This window comes from Typopeltis vanoorti, chromosome 19 (assembly GCF_054136105.1).
Source record: "Typopeltis vanoorti isolate ZY-2024b chromosome 19, IOZ_Tvanoo_1.0, whole genome shotgun sequence".
In the NCBI taxonomy this organism is placed as follows: domain Eukaryota; kingdom Metazoa; phylum Arthropoda; class Arachnida; order Uropygi; family Thelyphonidae; genus Typopeltis; species Typopeltis vanoorti.
This window is the reverse complement of record NC_143567.1, coordinates 63,631,722-63,651,207: the sequence shown is the minus strand read 5'-3', so window position 1 is coordinate 63,651,207 and position 19,486 is coordinate 63,631,722. Positions and strand designations below refer to the sequence as shown.

The 19,486-nt window shown below is 36.9% G+C and overlaps 1 protein-coding gene across 3 annotated transcripts in view; it reads right to left on the bottom strand.

Annotated features, from left to right (window-relative positions):
- c12.2 (von Willebrand factor A domain-containing protein c12.2) overlaps window positions 1-19,486 on the bottom strand; it is a 550,347-nt gene that overhangs the window by 13,976 nt on the left and 516,885 nt on the right. For all 3 annotated transcript variants that reach the window (XM_090409563.1, XM_090409565.1, XM_090409564.1), the window contains one exon: window positions 18,511-18,609. In XM_090409563.1, coding sequence (XP_090265689.1) covers window positions 18,511-18,609 — 99 coding nt within the window. The remainder of the gene's footprint in view (window positions 1-18,510; window positions 18,610-19,486) is intronic.

Below are 19,486 nucleotides of genomic sequence, written 5' to 3'. Positions count from 1 at the left end.
TTTCTTCCTCTATTTTCTTTGCAAATTCATTTGCCATACTTGGTATCTTCAGCCACTCCATGTTCCATGATTTGTTCCGTTTCCCTGTAGTTACTTTTTTTAGATTAATCCTTATCTTAGTTGACAACAATATGTGATCTGTATCACAGTCTGCTCCTGGATAAGTTGTCACATCTTTTATAATGTTTCTATATCTTTTGTTTATCAAAATATAATCTATCTGATTTCTTCTACTATTAACATCCTCCCCTGGGAATTTCCACGTATACAATTTTCTTGGATGTTTCTTAAACTAAGTGTTCATAATTGCTAAATCATGTTTTCTACAGAAATCCAACAACATATCTCCTCTTTCATTTCTCACTCCCAATCCATATAGCCCAACAATATCTTCCTCCCTTCCTCTTCCGATTTTTGCATTCATATCGTCCTATATTATAATTATATCTTTTGTTTCTTTACATTTCAAGCCCTGTTCTATATTGCCATAAACTCTCTCTACCTTCTCATCCTCATAATCACAAATAAGTAAATATATCTGAATAAGTAGAATGTTTCTTGGTTTTGCTTTCATCTTTATCACCAAAACTCTGTCTGAGATTTGCCAGTCATCCTACCATTCATTTATTCAATATTATACCAACACCTGCTTGATGTTGCTCTTCTCCTCCCGAGTAAATTCTTATTCCATCCTCTGTTCTAAAATCTCCTTTTTCTTTCCATCTCACCTCAGCCATTCCCAGAACATCTATTTTCAATCTTATCATCTCCATCTTTACAATCTCCAATCTTCCAGTTGGAAGTAAGGTATTTACGTTCCAAGATCCAATGCGAAAATTACTTTTAGCCCCTTTTCCACATGAATATACATTCCATCTTCCACTTCTCCACCTCCCGCAGGCTTTAGTAAAGAAGATTCATATGACTGACATGCAATCTGGTCCATATCCATACTGGAACAAGTGGCCTCCCTGGTAGCTAGTTGCGCAGATCCGGACCCATGGGACCCACCCTGAACTGTGCATCGCTCGTCATTTTGATCTTTACTGCTCATCCAAACTAGGGAAAAAGTAGAAGCATAGGTTTCCCGTAGCCTTCTATGCATGAAGGAATGAAAGAAGTAAAAAATAGAAAGAATCACCCCTAACCCTCGATTACTCTAATAGCATTGGGGGGGGGGGGGGGGGGAAGGAACAAGAAAGAAGAAAAGGATAGAAAGAAATAAGAGTAGGGACCATCCTACAGATAATATAACAGATGTATATTACATGAAATAAGGAATGGTCCAGTATCAGGCACCTTGGGTTCGCCACTCCCGTACTCACTAAAGTGAGCCCTTGAGGTATTCATATTTAACAGACCTCTAATCAAATCCTACTACTCTGATGATATCATGGTTAAAAAACATACAAAACAAAAGAAACAAATATAGTATAGTTAGTTCTCACTATGGCAAACACTACTATTATGATGATAACTCATTCACTATAACAAAATATTAAGAGTCCCACAATTGATGCATCAATGCTGTTTATAAGAAAACTTGCTATAGGAAACATTCCATCTTAGTCCCTACTGTGAAAGCTGACTTATGCATTATACGGAATAAAAGACATTATGCTAAAATGGTATATTGCATTTGATAGTAGATTAAATCCTCATGACTGGATCTTCTTAAGTCATAACTATTCATTCTGTTTAAATGTGGAATGTTGATCTTCATATAAGCTAACTCCTGAAAACATTTTTAACACTTAAACTGAATCTGTGGAAGACTTTTGCCTTCTTGCAACATATATAACTGGAGTGGAATGAGAGCAAATAATAGTATCCTCTATTTCTCTGTAGATTCTTCCCTGACCCCCCCCCCCAAAAAAAATACGACATTCATAGTAAACTGAAACAAGACAAAATTAAGAATTTGCTAATTTTGGTGAATTTGTAGATGATTGAATCAATGTCATCCATAGTTAGGTGAAATGGTGCATTTTATTTTTAGATTTTAGACATTATGTATGATGACTTAATATACAAGTAAATTACTTAAATAATGAATTGAACATAAAACATATTTCATGATGAGTAGCTCATCATGAAATATGTTTTCATCAGAGTCAATACACAAAAAGTATTATTATTATATTATTAATACCACCCTAAGACCTCATGGAGTCAAAGACTCATCTAGGAGGTCCTTTTATCTCACACACATCTCATCATACCGTGTATTAAACACATTCAAACTCCTTGCAGACACCACACTCTCAGGCAAGGCATTCCAATCACTCACAACTCTGCACAAAAAAAACCTGCCTCTCACTCCCCTACTCACACCCTCTTTATACAGTTTCCAGGGATGACCCTCTGGTTCTCCCCTGATCTCCCACTATTCTCTGTAGAACTTCTCCACCATTGATCCTATAACAACCCCTTACCAACTTGTAGGTCTCTATCATATCTCCCCCTCTTCCTTCTCACCACTAGACTCCGCAAATTACATCTTTTCAATCTTTCCTCATACTCGACATTCCAGAGGTCAGCAACTACCTTAGTCAGTCGCCTTTGGACCCTCTCCAACATCTCTTCATCGTTCTGAAAACCAGGTGACCAAATCTGGAAATGATAGTCCATGTGTGGCCTAATCAAAGCCTTATACAATGAAACAAGAATCTCCCTACTTCTACGTCAGTGTCCTCTGCATCATTCCCAGAAGTGTGTTGTCTTCACAGTTTTGGTTATGTGTCCCCTAAATTTTAGATCCTTATCCACTATCATCTCCCAGATCTCTCATTTCTTCCACCTCCAACAATATATCCTTACCAAGCATAAAGTCTGCATCCCATGCTTGTCTTCCAAATTTTAAAACCTTACATTTTGCAACATTGAACTCACATCCCCATTTCAATGCCCAATCACTCAATTTATTCAAGTCTTCTTGTAAGGCCACAACATCTTCACTACTCTTCATGGTTTGTCCCAACTTTGCATCATCTGCAAACAACTGAATATCTCCATCCAAATCTTCACTAATATCATTAACATACAAGTTAAACAGTAATGGCCTAAAACAGACCCCTCAGGCACTCCACTAGTGGCTTTCCTTTTCCTGGATATCACTCACCCCATACACAACTTGTTGATACCTATGACCAAATCTGGAAATGATAGTCCATGTCACACTAATCTAATATCCAACCCCATCTGCACTAGTTTGACTGTTAACTTATCATGAGGTACTCTATCAAAAGCCTTTGCAAAATCCAAGTATATTACTGTGTATCCTTCTCCTCTGTCCAAGGAAGCTGTCGCTTTATTGTAATAAGTAAGTAGATTACTAAAACATGACCTCCCTTTAGCAAATCCATGCTGTCCATCAAAGATAATACCATTGTTGTCAACCCAACTCTGGATCCTAGTTCTTACAAACCTCCAACAACTTAACCACAACACCTGGCACACAGATAGGCCTATAGTTTGATGCTTGAGTTCAATCACCTCCTTTATGAAGTGGCACAATCCTGCCCTCCTTCCACTCCTTAGGAACTTGACCGAGTGCAAGACTCGTATTAAAAAAATGTGTCAAGGCAAGTGTCAACTCCCTGGCACATTCCTTCAGAATACGTAGTGATATATTATCAAGTCCCACAGCCTTATTAAGATCTAGTTTACTCAACTCCCCATATACCTCTCGCTCACTTACAGCCAGTCTCTCCTCCCCATCATCAACTGCTCTCAATCTCTCCATGAAGTCACATTCATAAGATTGAAAGACCTTTATGAACTGCTCATTAAGTATCTCCACATGTTCTTTATACCATTTTAACCAATCAATGTCATCCTTCCATAATCATTCTTTCTTTTGCTGGCTACATATCAAAAGAACTCCTTAGGATTCTTTTTGGCTTCATTAGCTAACTGCTGTTCATACCTCGCTTTAGCTACCCTCACCAACCAACTCACCCTCCTTGCCTGGTCTTTGTAGACCTCGTGGAATTGGTTATTTCCACTTCTCTTATGCTGCCTCCACAATGCCCCTTTTCTCTGTATTGCAAACTTGATCTCTTTATTCGTCCATCTCACACCTACCTTATTTAATCTTCTCACCCTTGGAATATATTCAGACATTGCATCTACTAGACAGATTTTGAAAATCCCCCAAGCTTCATTGATCTCTTTTCCAGCTAACTCCTCATTCCACGCTACACCCGCAAGCTATCTCCTGAGCTCTTCATAATTATCTCCCTTGTAGTTCCACATATACCCTTTTCTCACAGAGGTCCTCGCACTGCTGGCAACCACTCAGGTAATCACCTTATGGTCACTCACCAATTGGTGGATGATTTGACGCCTCATTTATAATTACATCCTCTGATGAGGTGACCAAATCCAAGACCCCTTAATCCTCGTGTGCCCTCTGTTACATACTGTCTGAGGAAGTTATCCCTCAAAAACTCATTTTCTTTACTTCCAGTTGTTATCTCATCATTCCAGTCTATATTGCAATAATTAAAATCACCCATAATCATCAGCCTTTTCTTATTTGCTTGGCTAATTTGATTATACATTTCATTATAAATATATAATTATATTTAATAATTATATTTATATAATTATAAATCACCACCATCCACATTACCTGGTCTATAACAACATCCAACCATGTATTTGATTCTAGTCACCTCTATCTCACACCATACTGCTTCAAAACCACTGGCACTATTTCCCTCTTGAATCTCTACTTTGTATGCACATAATTCTTTCTCTATCATCAATAGCACTTCCCCCCTCCCTTTTTACCCCTTCTATCCTCACGAAACACATCATACCTTTCCATCTCTATTCCTGTCAGGATGTCATCCTCTTCCAACCATGTCTCACTTATTCCGACAATCTTTGGGTGAACAGATGCAATTAATGCTACCATTTCATCTGTCTTGTTTCTTATACTTCTAGCATTTGTATACAAACACAACAGCTCGTTTCTGGATCTACAGGCCAGTTCCACTGATACCACTCACTCGATGTGATCTCTCCATGCTCGACTGGGGCCATTTCCTTTTCTGCTTCTTCATTTTAGAACCCTTTTCAATTCCAACTGTTTCCTCTTGATCCCAGGTCATCCCATTCATTTCCTGCCTACACATGCTCTCCCCCTCCCGTTGGAGCATCCGCCTTTCTCACGCTGTGTGCCCCTGTCCACCCTGAGTCTCCCAGTTTCCCTGCTCCTCTTGCACCCATTCTCTCATTTTCTATACTAATACCACTCACTTCCCCATTCATAACCACCTCTTCATCTCTCCTGCTCTTCCACATCACTTCCCGCTTGATCAGATTCATTCTCTCTACTCACTTCTCTATCTTCCAGCAGCAGTCTCTCCAAGCAACTCACACCATAACCACTCAAATGCAGTCCATCACTCCCATACAGCTCACTTCGTTCCTCAAACTCATTCCACACATTAACAAACTGTACTCCCATCTCCTCACACATTTCAGCCAGCATATCATTCATAATAATTGCTCTCCGCCTCATTTCATCACAGTCATACCTAGGCAACATGCTGACTACCCTTCCTGTCACACTATTCTCTTTTATCCTCCTGATATCCATTCTGACACGCTCTTTGTCCTCTGTCAAATCATTCAAACCTATTAATACTATTAACTCTTTTGCTCACTCCTGCCTCATATCCAATGCCTCAATCACTCTACTCATTTTACCACCTGGAACATACCTTGTGTATGCTATCCTCCAGCACACCTTTAATAATGGAGTCGCCACTCACTCATCTTTCGTTAACTCTTTCATGCCATCATGATTTTTAAATAGTTTTTACCCGAATTTTCTTAATTTCATTCCGCATCCATTTCATCTCTTGCCTCATCCAATCCAATTCGACTTCCGAATCTCACGACACATTCTCTGTATCATTCAATCTTTGTAACTTTCAAACTCCCAACCCCCTCTTCTCACATTTATTCTCATTCATCCTTCTTTGTTTCTGTACTTTCGGTCCAACATTCACTGTCATTCTTCTCACTTTCATCCCATTCATCTTTCTTTGTTTCCGTACTTTCAGTCCAACACGCGTCCAACTTTCGCTATCATTCATTCTTTTGATTCCTGCGTCACACCATTTCTAGTTTCATTCGTTCTCTCAATTTCATTTCCTTCCACCACTCTCACCTCACTTTTGGCCTTTTTAACATCCGTTACGGTTTTCAAATTGCTCTTTTTTTTTCTTTTTTTCTTTTTTTTTTTTTACTGATTTTTTAACATTTTTTCACCTCTCTTTCTCACCATCCTTCTCTTTCGAACATGCACTCATTTTCCCCATGCCATTCTCACTACTAACACTTTCTGTCATCAATTTCATATTTGCATTCATCAATTCCTCGTTCAGGTCACACTTTGCACATATCCTGCTTCCTTCTGCGCTAAACATCCACAAATCATTTATGTAATCGAAAGAATATACATAGCCGATCTCGCACTTAACGAAATGACTGATATCTAAATTAAAGTCATGGAATGACAAAGCTGCCGCCAGTTTTATCTCTGCCATTACCAGGTCTAATAATAACAATTTCTTAATTACATTTAGGCAAAAAAAAATCCCCCACACTAATGATACTGGTAGTGCACAATGTTTACAGCAGCTCTTGCTCAAACAATTACGCATATATACTTAATTATTGAAAGAATAACTTATCTCAATCAGGAGCTCTTCTTACACACGTGTGCCATGCACGAATTTACATATACAAAAAGCAAGAATGGAAGATAGTGGACATTACAGAATGATTTGTTCATACAGCTCTCCGACTCACAAAATACTATTAGGAACCCACTGGAAACATAGTCTAAAAATTAAAGATGCCAAGAAATTGTATTCTTGGTTTAATCCTTTTTCCAAGAAAGCAAACAAAGTTTGTACTCATATAGAAACTAATGACTTCAGATCACTTGCCTTAGTATCCCATAATGCAGAGGTGTCAAACTGGCGGGAATACTGTATTTACTCGAATATAACTCGCCTTCACACCTGATTTTACTTTACAAAAAAATAAATAAATAAAAGTTTTGCATGTACATCGCACACTAAAATAAAGTTTAACCACTTCCAAGTTGGGGCGATAACTCGCTCTCTGCGGTAAACAACATACCCTCCCCAACTGCCACTATATTGCAGATGCAAGGAAAACAAGTAGTTTTATTGTATCACTGAATAAAGTACAGAGACATCCGCTGTCTGTGTAATATATTTCTTTAGTGCAAGTAAAGACAGCTGAGATAAATACGACACTAACTAATGAATCATGTCTTCTCCCACATTAACCATGCTGTTTAGACTCAAGCAAAACCATATGTTCCACTGGCAAACACAGCATCTAATTAAAAACTATTGTTTTTATTTAGAAGTGTGAGAGTGCACCCACTAACTCAAACACAAAGCAACAATAAAATTAATTTTGATTTAATTTGGTTTAAATGTCATCTACTGTAAATATTAATAATAAAAGAATTCAGCTAATGCCTTTTATTCCCATAATATAAATATAATAAAAATATTCTTTATTTTTTTTTTAGTTGTCACAATCATTAGACTACATTATACTATTATTTTATGTCTTGTAGTAACTTAGAATAAATAAAATTTTTGTTATTAATTTTCCAATTTATTTATACTCATTCTTTCACTTCCCGATTCGAATTAATGAAGGTTTTTTTAGTCGAAAAAATTTTTGCAGCCCACTTGAGATATGCTTTTAAAGCAAATGGTCCACAGTCCAATTGAGTTTGATACTCCTACCATAATATAAAGCACATATCCTCAAGGATATGCATTATGGGAAGGGGGGTCACTACCCAGACCCAGAGGTGATACCAAGGTTGAAGTAATGAAGAAGTCACAGTCTAGGTCTGGGCCCACTGATGAGACTTCAATAAAGGTTGAAATTAGTCTGGGTAGTGGTCCTTCCCATAATGCATAGCATTATACATTTCTGTAAGGATATGCACTTTGCATTATGGGATACTAAGGCAAGTGATGTGAAGTTATTAGCATCTATATACAAGTTGCCCAGTCCTGAAATTACTTCAGGTGCGAACTTCATTTACTCACACTTGGAAAAAAGATTAGACCAAGTATATAATTTCTTGGCATCTTTACTTTATAGTATAATCAGTAGAAAAATTCCAACATGTAAACATAGTCATAAACACAGCAATGACCAAACTTATAAATCAGCAATGGACAGCAAGGCTCATTACAGAAATGTGAAAGTGTATGTAAAGAGAAAGTTTTAAAAGCAAAATTTGCTAAATGAGAAATAAAATAAAATGTAAATTATGATATTTACATAAAATATTGCATATAGAGTATATATAAAATTAATAGATTATTCACATAAAGTGAATATAAAAATATTTCTAAAAAAAAAAATGAATAACTAAATCAACATATGAATACATATACATAAAGTATAAATAAATAATATAATATAATATATATGAGGGATGTTCAAAAAAAGACCAAATTTTTTAAATAGTGTGCCAACTGGGCATAGACAGCATGTTGCGGCTACTGAGCGCACCTAGCAGCAGGTTTTGACAACAAACTGCCATTTGTCCCATTCTGCTATGAACATTAATCTTCAAGTTACATGCACAAGCTGTTCATCAGATTAGTGACAAAGTGACAATGAAAGAACTTGAAGAACAGTGTGTGTGCATGTGTAAAATTTTGCTGCAAACTTGGTAAAAATTTTGCAGACATTTCAATTGCTTAACCAAGCATACAGGGAGGACTGTATGATCCAAATGCAGTGCTAAGAGTGGTTTAAGCATTTTAAAATGGGCAAATTTTAAAAAGTCGGTGAAGATCCCACATCTGGATGACCTTCCACATCAACAGATGATGACCATATCGAGAGAGTTTGTGCTGTGATTCATGGAAATCGTTGTTTAACTGCCCAAGAAGTTGCAGATGAAGTGGGCATCAGGATAAGATCTTGCCATCAAATTTTGACTGAAAAACTTCAGCTGTGTCACGTCGGTGCAGAATTTGTGTCGCATCTGTTGACTGCTGATCAGAAAGAGAACCATGTTGAAATCAGTCAGGAACTGATTGTCAATGCAAATGGAAATGAAAACTTTCTTAAGAACATCATAACAGGAGATAAGAAGTGGGTTTATGGCTATGATGTTGAAACCAAGATGCAATCGTCGCAGTGGGTGGGGAAAGGGTCTCCTCAACCAAAAAAAGCACAGATGAGTCGGTCAAAGATCAAGGTGATTTTGTTTGTATTTCTTGATTGGAAAGGCATTGTCCATTATGAATTTGTACTACATGGTCAGATGGTAAACAAAGAGTTGTACCAGGCAGTTTTAGCACATTCGAGGGATGCTGTGTGCAGGAAGAGGCTTGCAGTTGTGTGACAAAACATCAAATATCCATTGTGCCTCATCCACCATATTCTCCGGACTTAGCCCCAAGGAGACTTTTTCCTGCTTCCCATACTTAAAACCACTTTGAGAGGATGTCATTTCCAAACCATACAGGAGATTCAGGAAAATGCGATAAGAGAACTGCACAGTATTACAGAAAGTGCTTTCCAGGAAGCATTCCAGCAATGGAAGAAATGTTGGGAATGGTGTATAGCCAGTAGAGAGGACTACTTTGAAAAGGATAGTGCTTAAAATGTTGTAAAATGAGCAATGAAGTCTTTATAGTAAAAGTTAGATATTTCTAATAATCATAACACTATATAAATCATGATGGTGATAACTGTGATATCATCATCATCATCAAATTCCTGCCATGTACCCTCAAGGGGTGTACAGAATATGATAGTACTACATGAAAAAAATTACATCATTACTAACTTCATATCTACAATTTTCCTCCAAATCAGTCTGTTACTTGTCAAGACTCCAACATTATCAGATCTTATATTTCTATCATCTAAGAAACTTTGTACTGTATCAATCCACCTATATCTTGGTCTTCTTTTCGGTTGTTTTGCTGCCAACCTGCAGAGAACACTTGTTTTGCTAATCTTTCTTCGCCATTCTGTTTAAGTGATCATACCACTTGAGATTAGCTCCGCTAACGCATACCTGGATGCTGCCAATGTCAAGTTCTTTCCTAATATCCTTGTTTTTAATATGATATTGCCATTGATGCCATCTGTTCACGCCTATAATCTTTCTCACGACTCTCATATCTGCGGTCTCTAGTCTTTGGTCAAGTGTTTTACTTCTGACCCAGCTCTCAGATCCATAAGTTAAAACTAGTTTGAACACTGTATTGTATACAGCTAATTTAGTGTTCTGACTAATTTCTCTCTTATTCCATATGAATTTATTCAGTTGACTTCCCACCATACCAGCTTTGCTGATTCTGTTGTCTATTTCTATATTTAATTTACCATCTTCACTAAAAATCGTGCCTAAGTAGCTGAAATGTTTTATTGTTCCACAGGTTCTCCGTTCACAACACAGCTGATATTTTCAATGATTCTGCCTATTTTCATTGTCTTGGTCTTTTTATTGCCGACCTTCATACCATATCTATTACAACAGTTATTCAATTTAGTCAGAGAATCATGCAGACTTGTAGCAGATTTATTTAGAAGTATAACATCATCCGCATAAAGCAAAGAGCTGACATTAACACCTCCAATTTTGATATCATGTTTAATACCACGTTCCTTCATAATATGATCCATATAGATAATGAATAACAGAGGGGATAATGCACATCCTTGTCTCACACCAGATTTAACATTAAACCATCTTCCTGTACTTCCTTCAATTTTAACTGCTGATGTATAACTCAAATAAAGACTAAGTATTGCTTGATATAATGCCTCATTGACACCAAATAACTGTAGCATATTGAATTTTTGGCACTTCTCTTTTGGCACCTTGTCATATGCCTTTTCCAAATCGACAAAACTTAAATACAGATCTTTGTTATATTCCCATGCTTTCTCGACTATTTGTCGTAAAGTGAAGATCTGATCGTGACAGCCTCTATTTGGCCTGAATCCAGCTTGTTCTTCACCAAGCTTTTCTTTCACAATTCTTCTCAACCGTTTCTCAAGTATACTTGCATAGAGCTTGCCAGGAACACTCAGTAGGGAAATACCTCTGTAATTATCACATTCAGTTTTATTTCCCTTTTTATATATGGGTACAATGAGAGCTCTACTCCAATCATCAGGAATTCGTCCCTCTGTCCAGGCTTTATGAACTAGTAAGTGCAGTCAATGTAAGACTCTTATACCACCATACTTCAGCATTTCTGGTCGAATATCATCTACTCCTGCTGCCTTTCCACATTTCAAGCCTTTGATGGCTTTTTTCTACTTCAAGTATGGATATGTATTCCTGACACTATGCCTGGTCAGTGTTTTTTTACCACTCTGCTGTCATCACTGCTTGTTTTATTTAGCAGTTTTTCAAAGTAATTACCCCATACTTCAAGGATATCTTTTTCTCCCGTTTTCATGTCACCTTTATCATCGCTAACTCCTTTTACAGCACTCTTTCCTACATTCCTAAGCTTCTTCAACAACCATCAGAATATTTTGCCACCTTCTTGATATTTATTTTCTATATTCTTGCCAAAGTCCTCCCATGACTTTTGTTTAGCTAGTTTTACACAGTGTTTAGCATTCTTGCATTTGTCTCTGTATTCTCTAAGAGCACAAGCTGACTTATTTGACAGGAACTTCTGATATGCTTTCTTCTTTTCCTTTACTGCCTCTTTAACTTCCTGTGTCCACCAGGGAGTTTCTGATTTTTTTATCCTTGCAGACAACCTCACCACATGCCTCTCTGGCAGAATCAATCAATGTTTTCTTCAGAGTTTGCCACTCAATCTCCAAGGTTTGATTATTGTTCTCAAACTCTTTCATTTTTTCTTCAATAATCATTGTGTATTTTAGTCTACAGTTCACCTCTGAGAGCTGTTCAACTTTTATTCGCTTTAAAACTTTCTTACATGTTATTCTTTTCAATATGAAATTCAATTTATCCTGCTCAAGACTAAATAGTGATCACTTCCAATTTCAAATCCTCTGTACACTCTGGTGTCCTGCACCAGGAAGAAAACATCACTATCAACAATAACATAGTCAATGAGACTTTTCTTATTCCTTGCCTCTTCTCTCCATGTGAATTTGTGCACATTTTTATGTTAGAACATGGTGTTAGTAATAACCAGTCCATGTCCTGAGCAGAAATCTAACAGATATTTGCCATTATTATTAGCTTTGCTCTTTTCTCCAAATTTTCCCAAAATATTTTTGTATGTGTCTCACAATCATTTCCTACTCTGCTATTTAGATCCCCAACAAGGACCAACTTTTCCTTTTTCCTTGTGTTAGTTGCTTTTTCTAAAGCCTCAAAAAATTCCTCCACTTCTACCTTAGTAGAACCTTCTGTGGGACCATAGGCACATAAAAGTCTCATTGTCCAGTTCCCCATTCTCATATTTGCCCACATTACTCTACTTGAGACTGCCTTCGATTCAAGAAGATTAGCCTCGTATTTTGTGTTGAATACTATGGCTACTCCTTCTTTTCCTTGATTGTCATTGCCTGAATATAACATTTTGTATTTATTGCTCAGAAAGATCTCACCAGTTTTGGTCTTTTTTGTTTCAGACATTATGTCGATCTAGTACTTATCTAATTCCTCAGCTAGCTCTATTGCTTTGCCATTCAGGCTTCTTAAGTTGATAGTACTGATCTTTAACTCTGATGATGTTCAGTTGGGCTTTGTTTTCAGATTTGTTCCAGTAGCTGACTTTTCGCTGTCGTCCTGGTTCCCTGGTGAAAACAACGGGGGCCTTGTTTAATCGGGCGACGCCCCAGCCGGCATGAAATTTTGTCATGTTGTACCATCATTTTTTATTTTGGTTTAACCAATAAGAATACAATTTGGTCGGCTAAACCCAAATTGCCAATAACTGTGATATCCTGAAGTAATAAGTAGGTTATATATGGGACAAAATGTTTTATTTGATAATGTAAGAGAATTATATTTTTCTAAAATTCAGAGATTTTTAGAAAAATATATTCTTCATAAGTGTACTACTCTCTTTCTCTCTCTAATATATACTTGAAAAGAATTATATTCCTGTCTTCATTCATTTATATTTCACCCAAGCGTATGCAAACAACACTGTACTCATTAAAATAATTTCATAACCATGTTTTTGTATCCTTAGAAGCAGCAACTTCATCTTTGACTCTCCTTGACTGCACTGGAAAAAAAAGCAAATGTGTGTATACTGTCTTTTATTACAGTAAGAGATTGAAACACTGTTTCTCAAGGTCACATTTCTTGAAGGTTGCGATACAACTTTTGAGTCATGTTTCAATCTCTATTGAAGACTCATCTGTAGGAACTTAAAATCTTTCGGTAAAAACCATGAGTTAACTCGATAGAAATTACTGTTCATTTAAAAAAAAAAAACAAGGGTAATAACATCATATTTAATACTCTGGATTTGAGATAATTGTAGAAAGCTTTTTTTTTGCTTGGCTTAGCAGTTGTATAGGAATCATACTCTTGTCTTTATCCATATTTTAGCATGACATAAAATATATATCTTGCTAAAATGTGTGCATAAAATAACTTTAAATGACTATGAAATTACTTCATGGCATAACTATGAAATGCAGTATGGTGCAGTCCACTGTTCTCAGTACTTTTACATAATGCATAACAATGGAAAGAACACAAAGAAAATGTAGAGAAGGGTTCAATTTCTTGTCAAGAATGGTATTATTGTCAGAATACCATTAAAGCAAAGCAAGCAATTATCTCTCTTAAAGTACTGTGGTGGAACATACAATAATAATACACCATAAAATATACCTAATTTGATTCAGAAACCTAATCAAATTAGGTTTCTGATCAAATTTATCAAGATCTAGACTAAGACAACTGACAGATAATGTGCTGGCTGCACGTAAAAGAAAGTCACAAATACAATTAGAACTAATAATCACTATCATTTATTCATGCAGGCACAGTATAAATAAGCATTAAAAAATTAATTACATAATGGATGCAATCAAGCGATTAGCCTAGTGGCTGTGCGCTTCGCAACCATATGCTGGGGAAGGAGTGTCATAGGTTCGATTCCTCACATCACTGATGGATGACGTGAGGAGTTGAAGGATCTTCCTCAGCCATAGCCAAGTTAGCCAGTCTTGGGCATGGACAGCAGGTTTTCTTCCCAGTTTATCCTGGGGTTTTTCATCCTGCAAAGCAGTGTTTATAAAAATAGATTTTTATCATATAGAATATATTATCATATCTTCAATCCTTACATTAATCCTACCGGCTGCGCCATTGTTAATATAAAGGATTTTGTATTTAATATTATCCTGTCATAGAGATGATCTCTGTTCAACAATTATTTTTATTTTCTGGGTGTGCATATATATGCACAAGGGTTCACTCCAATTGGTGCAATGACTTTAACTCTTGCTTTCAGGATCCAAAATCACTGACTCAAGACAAAAATACAAAATAAACACATTTAATAAAGCAAAAACAATATATATACATCAAATAAAATCACCATAACTACAAAATACTAGATCCAAGGCCTTTTAAAATTAAACTTACACTTAAGACTACACTAAACACTTTGTTTTCACAATGACAAAATATTCATAGCCAGTTTCTTTCTCTGTCAAGGCATTTTCCATTTTCCAAAGATACATGACTTTATTCTTCATTTTCAAAGGATCCTTTACCATCACTTATGTAGCACACATTAATTCTTCCTGACTTAATTCTGTCTTCTTTCCAGTAGAAATAATAATTAGATCCTATAATGAATTTAGTTTAATCCTTTATCCAAGTGTGAGCAAACAATGTTTGCACCTGAAAGTATCTTCAGGACTGGGGTAAGGTAGTACAACACCGGGCAACTCGTTGCAAAGGTGGAGCAAGCTAACATCACTCCTATCTCAGTATCTCCCATAATGCAACACACATCTCCTTGCGGATATGTATAATGTTATGCATTAAGGGAGGGGCCACTACCCAGACTAGTTTTGACCTTTATTGAAGTCTCTTCAGTGGGAGCCAGGCCCAAGTGGAGATACCAGGCAGAAGCATTAGCAAGGTCATCTCTACTTATAGGAGTTGCCAAACGTTTTTTTTTTATACATATCCGCAAGGAGATGTGTGTTGCATTATGGGAGATACTGAGATAGGAGTGATGTTATCTTGCTCCACCTTTGCAACGAGTCGCCCGGTGTTGTACTACCTTACCCCAGTCCTGAAGATACTTTCAGGCGCAAACACTGTTTGCTCACACTTGGATAAAGATTAAACTAAATTGATTATAGTCTAACCAAGTGAAAAATAAACTTTCAACATCTTTCTCTAAATCCAGAGTAATTTAATAAAAAGGTGGCACACCGTTTGGCAACTGCTATAAGTAGAGATGACCTTGCTAATGCTTCTGCCTGGTATCTCCACTTGGGCCTGGCTCCCACTGAAGAGACTTCAATAAAAGTCGAAACTAGTCTTTGCAACGAGTTGCCCAGTGTTGTACTACCTTACCCCAGTCCTGAAGATACTTTCAGGTGCAACCATTGTTTGCTCACACTTGGATAAAGGATTAAACTAAATTTATTATAGTCTAACCAAGTGAAAAATAAACTTTCAAAATAATTAGATCCGGCGTCCTTAATACAGATGAAACTTCCTAATCAGAGTTTCCTCAAACATTCCATTAGAACGTAAATAGCAACTTCTTCTTTTATGCACTAATGCTTATTGACAGTCTTAACTCTTCCACTTTAAAGAATTCACAGTTCTATGATTCCCTTTTCGGAATCTACTACTAATCTTCCAATTAGCGTTTCCTCCAATATTCCTTTTAAAACGTCTATAGCAATATTTCCTTTTATTTATCAATACTTATTCAACTTTGAAACTTCATAGTTCCACGATTCCTTTTTCGGAATATACTATTAATTTTCTTCCGAATGTCACATAAAAACTTAAGTCCCTCCGAACATAAATATCTGCCGGCCTGTGTTCTAAATTCCTTTTGAACCTTCTCCTGTTTGCCTTGCTACTATGAATTCTTGTCAGCTGTCAATCACTCATCAAACATCTTAATGAGCATGCGCACTCCATGAAACTGGCAAGCGAGAGGTTAGGTACAATGGCTAACTCGTTGTCTTCGTTAGCGACAAGAGAAGTCTTCAAAAACACAACACTTGATAATTCCAAACTACAATAAAATTCCTTTAAAATAGCACAACTATTTAAATCCAACAAATACATCAATTCTTTAACTTCTTTACATATCACTTTTGACAAAACAATTTCAATAAAGGGCACATCACAAGTGCCAACAATGCGTGTTATGAAACTTAAACTAATAAACATACTAACATAAGTCATTCGTAAAAATATTCAGAATTTTAAATTATGATTATTTTTACAGCAGCCAACCTGGCCTTGAGAACTCAACACTACAGACACAGGATACACCTGGGCATTATGTTGGAGGTTTAATGGATTTTTTACAACACTCAAAAAGAATTAAATTAGAATTTAATACTTCCTATATTTCATCCTAGTCACTAGGACATCTACGGAGATTACAAAAACAATTAATGTAACATGCACACAAAAACTTACAATACTAAGCCCAACCACGTGGGTGACATTAAAGTCCTATCTAGGTGGAGCGCCCTCTAAGGGCGGTAGTAGATAGCCTGGAATGTAAGGTGGGACCTCTGGTGATGAGTGTTTCCCAAATCTTCGGAAGCTTAATGCAACCGTATTTGTTAATATTTGGTTGGTTTCTGAGAGCTGCTGCTTCTAAGAAAAGTCTCTCTTTCTTGAATTTGCTGTGGTGGAGCATGGTGGTTTTCTTCCATGATACTCTGTGGGTGGTGTCCAAAACATGGTCAGCCAAGCCTGAATGGCCATAGTTGTGTTTAACGATGTACGACTTGTGTTCCTCCAGGCAGATGGATGCTGATCTGCCTGTCTGTCCAAAGTATGCAAGCTTACAAGAACAGGGTACTTTGTAAACTCCAGGCAGAGAGAGAGGAGGGGGCTGATCTTTCGTAGAACGGATAAGGGTAGCAAGTTTGCGGTAGGGCTTATATGCTGTGTGGTTATACTAGGTTATACTTTTTTATTATCTTGGCTATTTTTTCCGAAGTGCCTCGGATGTAGGGTATGGTGATGGCATTTTTAAAATCTTGTTGACGAGAGGGACGGGGAATGGGGGAGGAATTGATTATTTTTTTGATACTGTGTTCGCTGTAGCCATTGGAGAGGAAAGTTCTGTGTATGTGGTTAAGCTCAGTAGTGAGGGTGGTTCCACTGGAACAAAGATCGTGGGCTCTCTTGGTAAGGGTTTTAATGATGCCATATTGTTGTGAGGGGTGGTGGTGGGAGAGTTTGTGAATGTATTTGCCTGTGTATGTGGGTTTTCTGTATACAGTGAAGGCAAGTGTATCATTAGACGGGCGCGTGACTAAGGTGTCTAGGAAGGGTAAACAATTGTTCTTTTCCTTTTCCATAGTAAACTGGATTCTTGGATGTAGGCTATTGAGATGACCGAGGAAGGAGTCTAACGTGTCTGGGCCATGAGGCCAAATGGAGAACACATCATCTAAATATCTTAGCCAGATAGAAGGTTTGAGTGGGGCTGAGTCTATGGCTCGTTTTTCGAAATCTTCCATATAGAAATTGGCAAGGGGGGGGTGAGAGGGGGGAACCCATGGCGGTTCCTTCTATCTGCTTGTAGATTTTGTTATTCCAAGAGAAATATCCAGAGTTGATGGCAAAGGAAAAGAGATCTAAGATGCCAGAGGAGGAAACGTTTTCTAAGAGAGATAAAGTGTCAGTTAAGGGAATATTGGTAAACAAAGAGGAGATATCAAAGCTTACTAATATGTCTGTATTGTTCAAGGTTAAATTTTCTGTGAGGGCTTTAAAGTGGTTCGAGTTTTTTATATAGGAAGCTGAATTTTCGGTGAGGGGGGGACAGAGAGTTGGCCAGTTGTTCAGACAGTCTGTAACAAGGTGCATTGGTGGCATCTACTATAGGTCTGAGTTGGGAATTGGGTTTGTGGATTTTTGGTAAACCGTATATTCGGGGGGGGGGGACGGGAGCAGAAAGGTTTAAGTTTTTTCGTGACGTCAGGGGGCCAGGAGGTTACTTTTTTAAATAAGATTTTTAATTTCTTAACTTGTGTTTTTGTGGGGTCGTGTTCTAGCGGGATGTAGGTAGTGTAAAAAATCCATTAAACCTTCAACATAATGTCCTCACAGCACTTAAGCCTCTACACAAGGATACACCTGGGCGTAGGGCTTGACCACCTTATCCTGTGAACAGTTTGAGGTCTGATGATTAATAAACCCTTGACACTGCAAGGTAAAAGAGGGAAAGGAAGATAAGATGAGAAGAGATGGATGCACCTTTTTCTGCTTCTTACCTTTAATACATTCAGTCTTTCCTTATCATTTTGAGGGGGTTGATTATTCTTTACAAAGCTAATGGCCATATCTTCTCCAGAATGGCCCACAATATCATACTAAAAAAAAAAAAAAAAAAGTTTGATATAATAATTTTCAACAAATACAAGTAATTAGTGATGAAACAATTTAATACTAATTGATATATTTTGTTTTAAAATAGGTACTCATTTGTGCAAAATAAGTTAGCAACTAGAAAGAAAATGTTTTCAAAAAAAAAATATATATACCGTATTTTCCGGTGTATAAGACGCACTTTTTTACCTTAAAAATTCATCTTAAAAATGGGGTGCATCTTATATAATGAAGGTAAAGATTATTTCCTTTTTTCAAAGTCATACGCACTCCCTTTTATGTTCCAAGATCTTTGTAGGCGGTTAATGGTGCAATCAAATTGATACGTGACTTCTAGCGTGTCATTGGCTAAGAACGGGGAGTCCCTATTCAAGTTTCATAATATCTTATCCGAGTAATCAGTTACTGATGTTTATCAGTATTGAGTTGACATGTTGAGATATTTTGTGTTCAGTTTGATATTCCGCCGTAGATTTTAGTGATGGAAAAAAACAGGCGACATTCATATACTTCAAGTTACAAATTGCAGGTTGCAAAATATGCAGAAGAACACGGGAATAGGGAAGCTGAAAGACATTTTGGACCTCTTCCTACAGAAAAAATGATTAGAACTTGGCATGGTCAGAAGGAGATTTTGTACAATTTGCATAATGAAAAGTACGCGGAACATGGAAAAATTGTGAAGAGACCGAAGTTTTGAAATGAGTGCAAGAAGATTGGCAAAATGGCATTGCCATTTCAACAAAAATGATACTTTAAATCATACTTTAAAGTTTAGGTTTTTTCCAGAAAATTGTATTAAATTTCTTGGGTGTGTCTTATACACTGGAAAATACGGTGTGTATATATATATATATATAT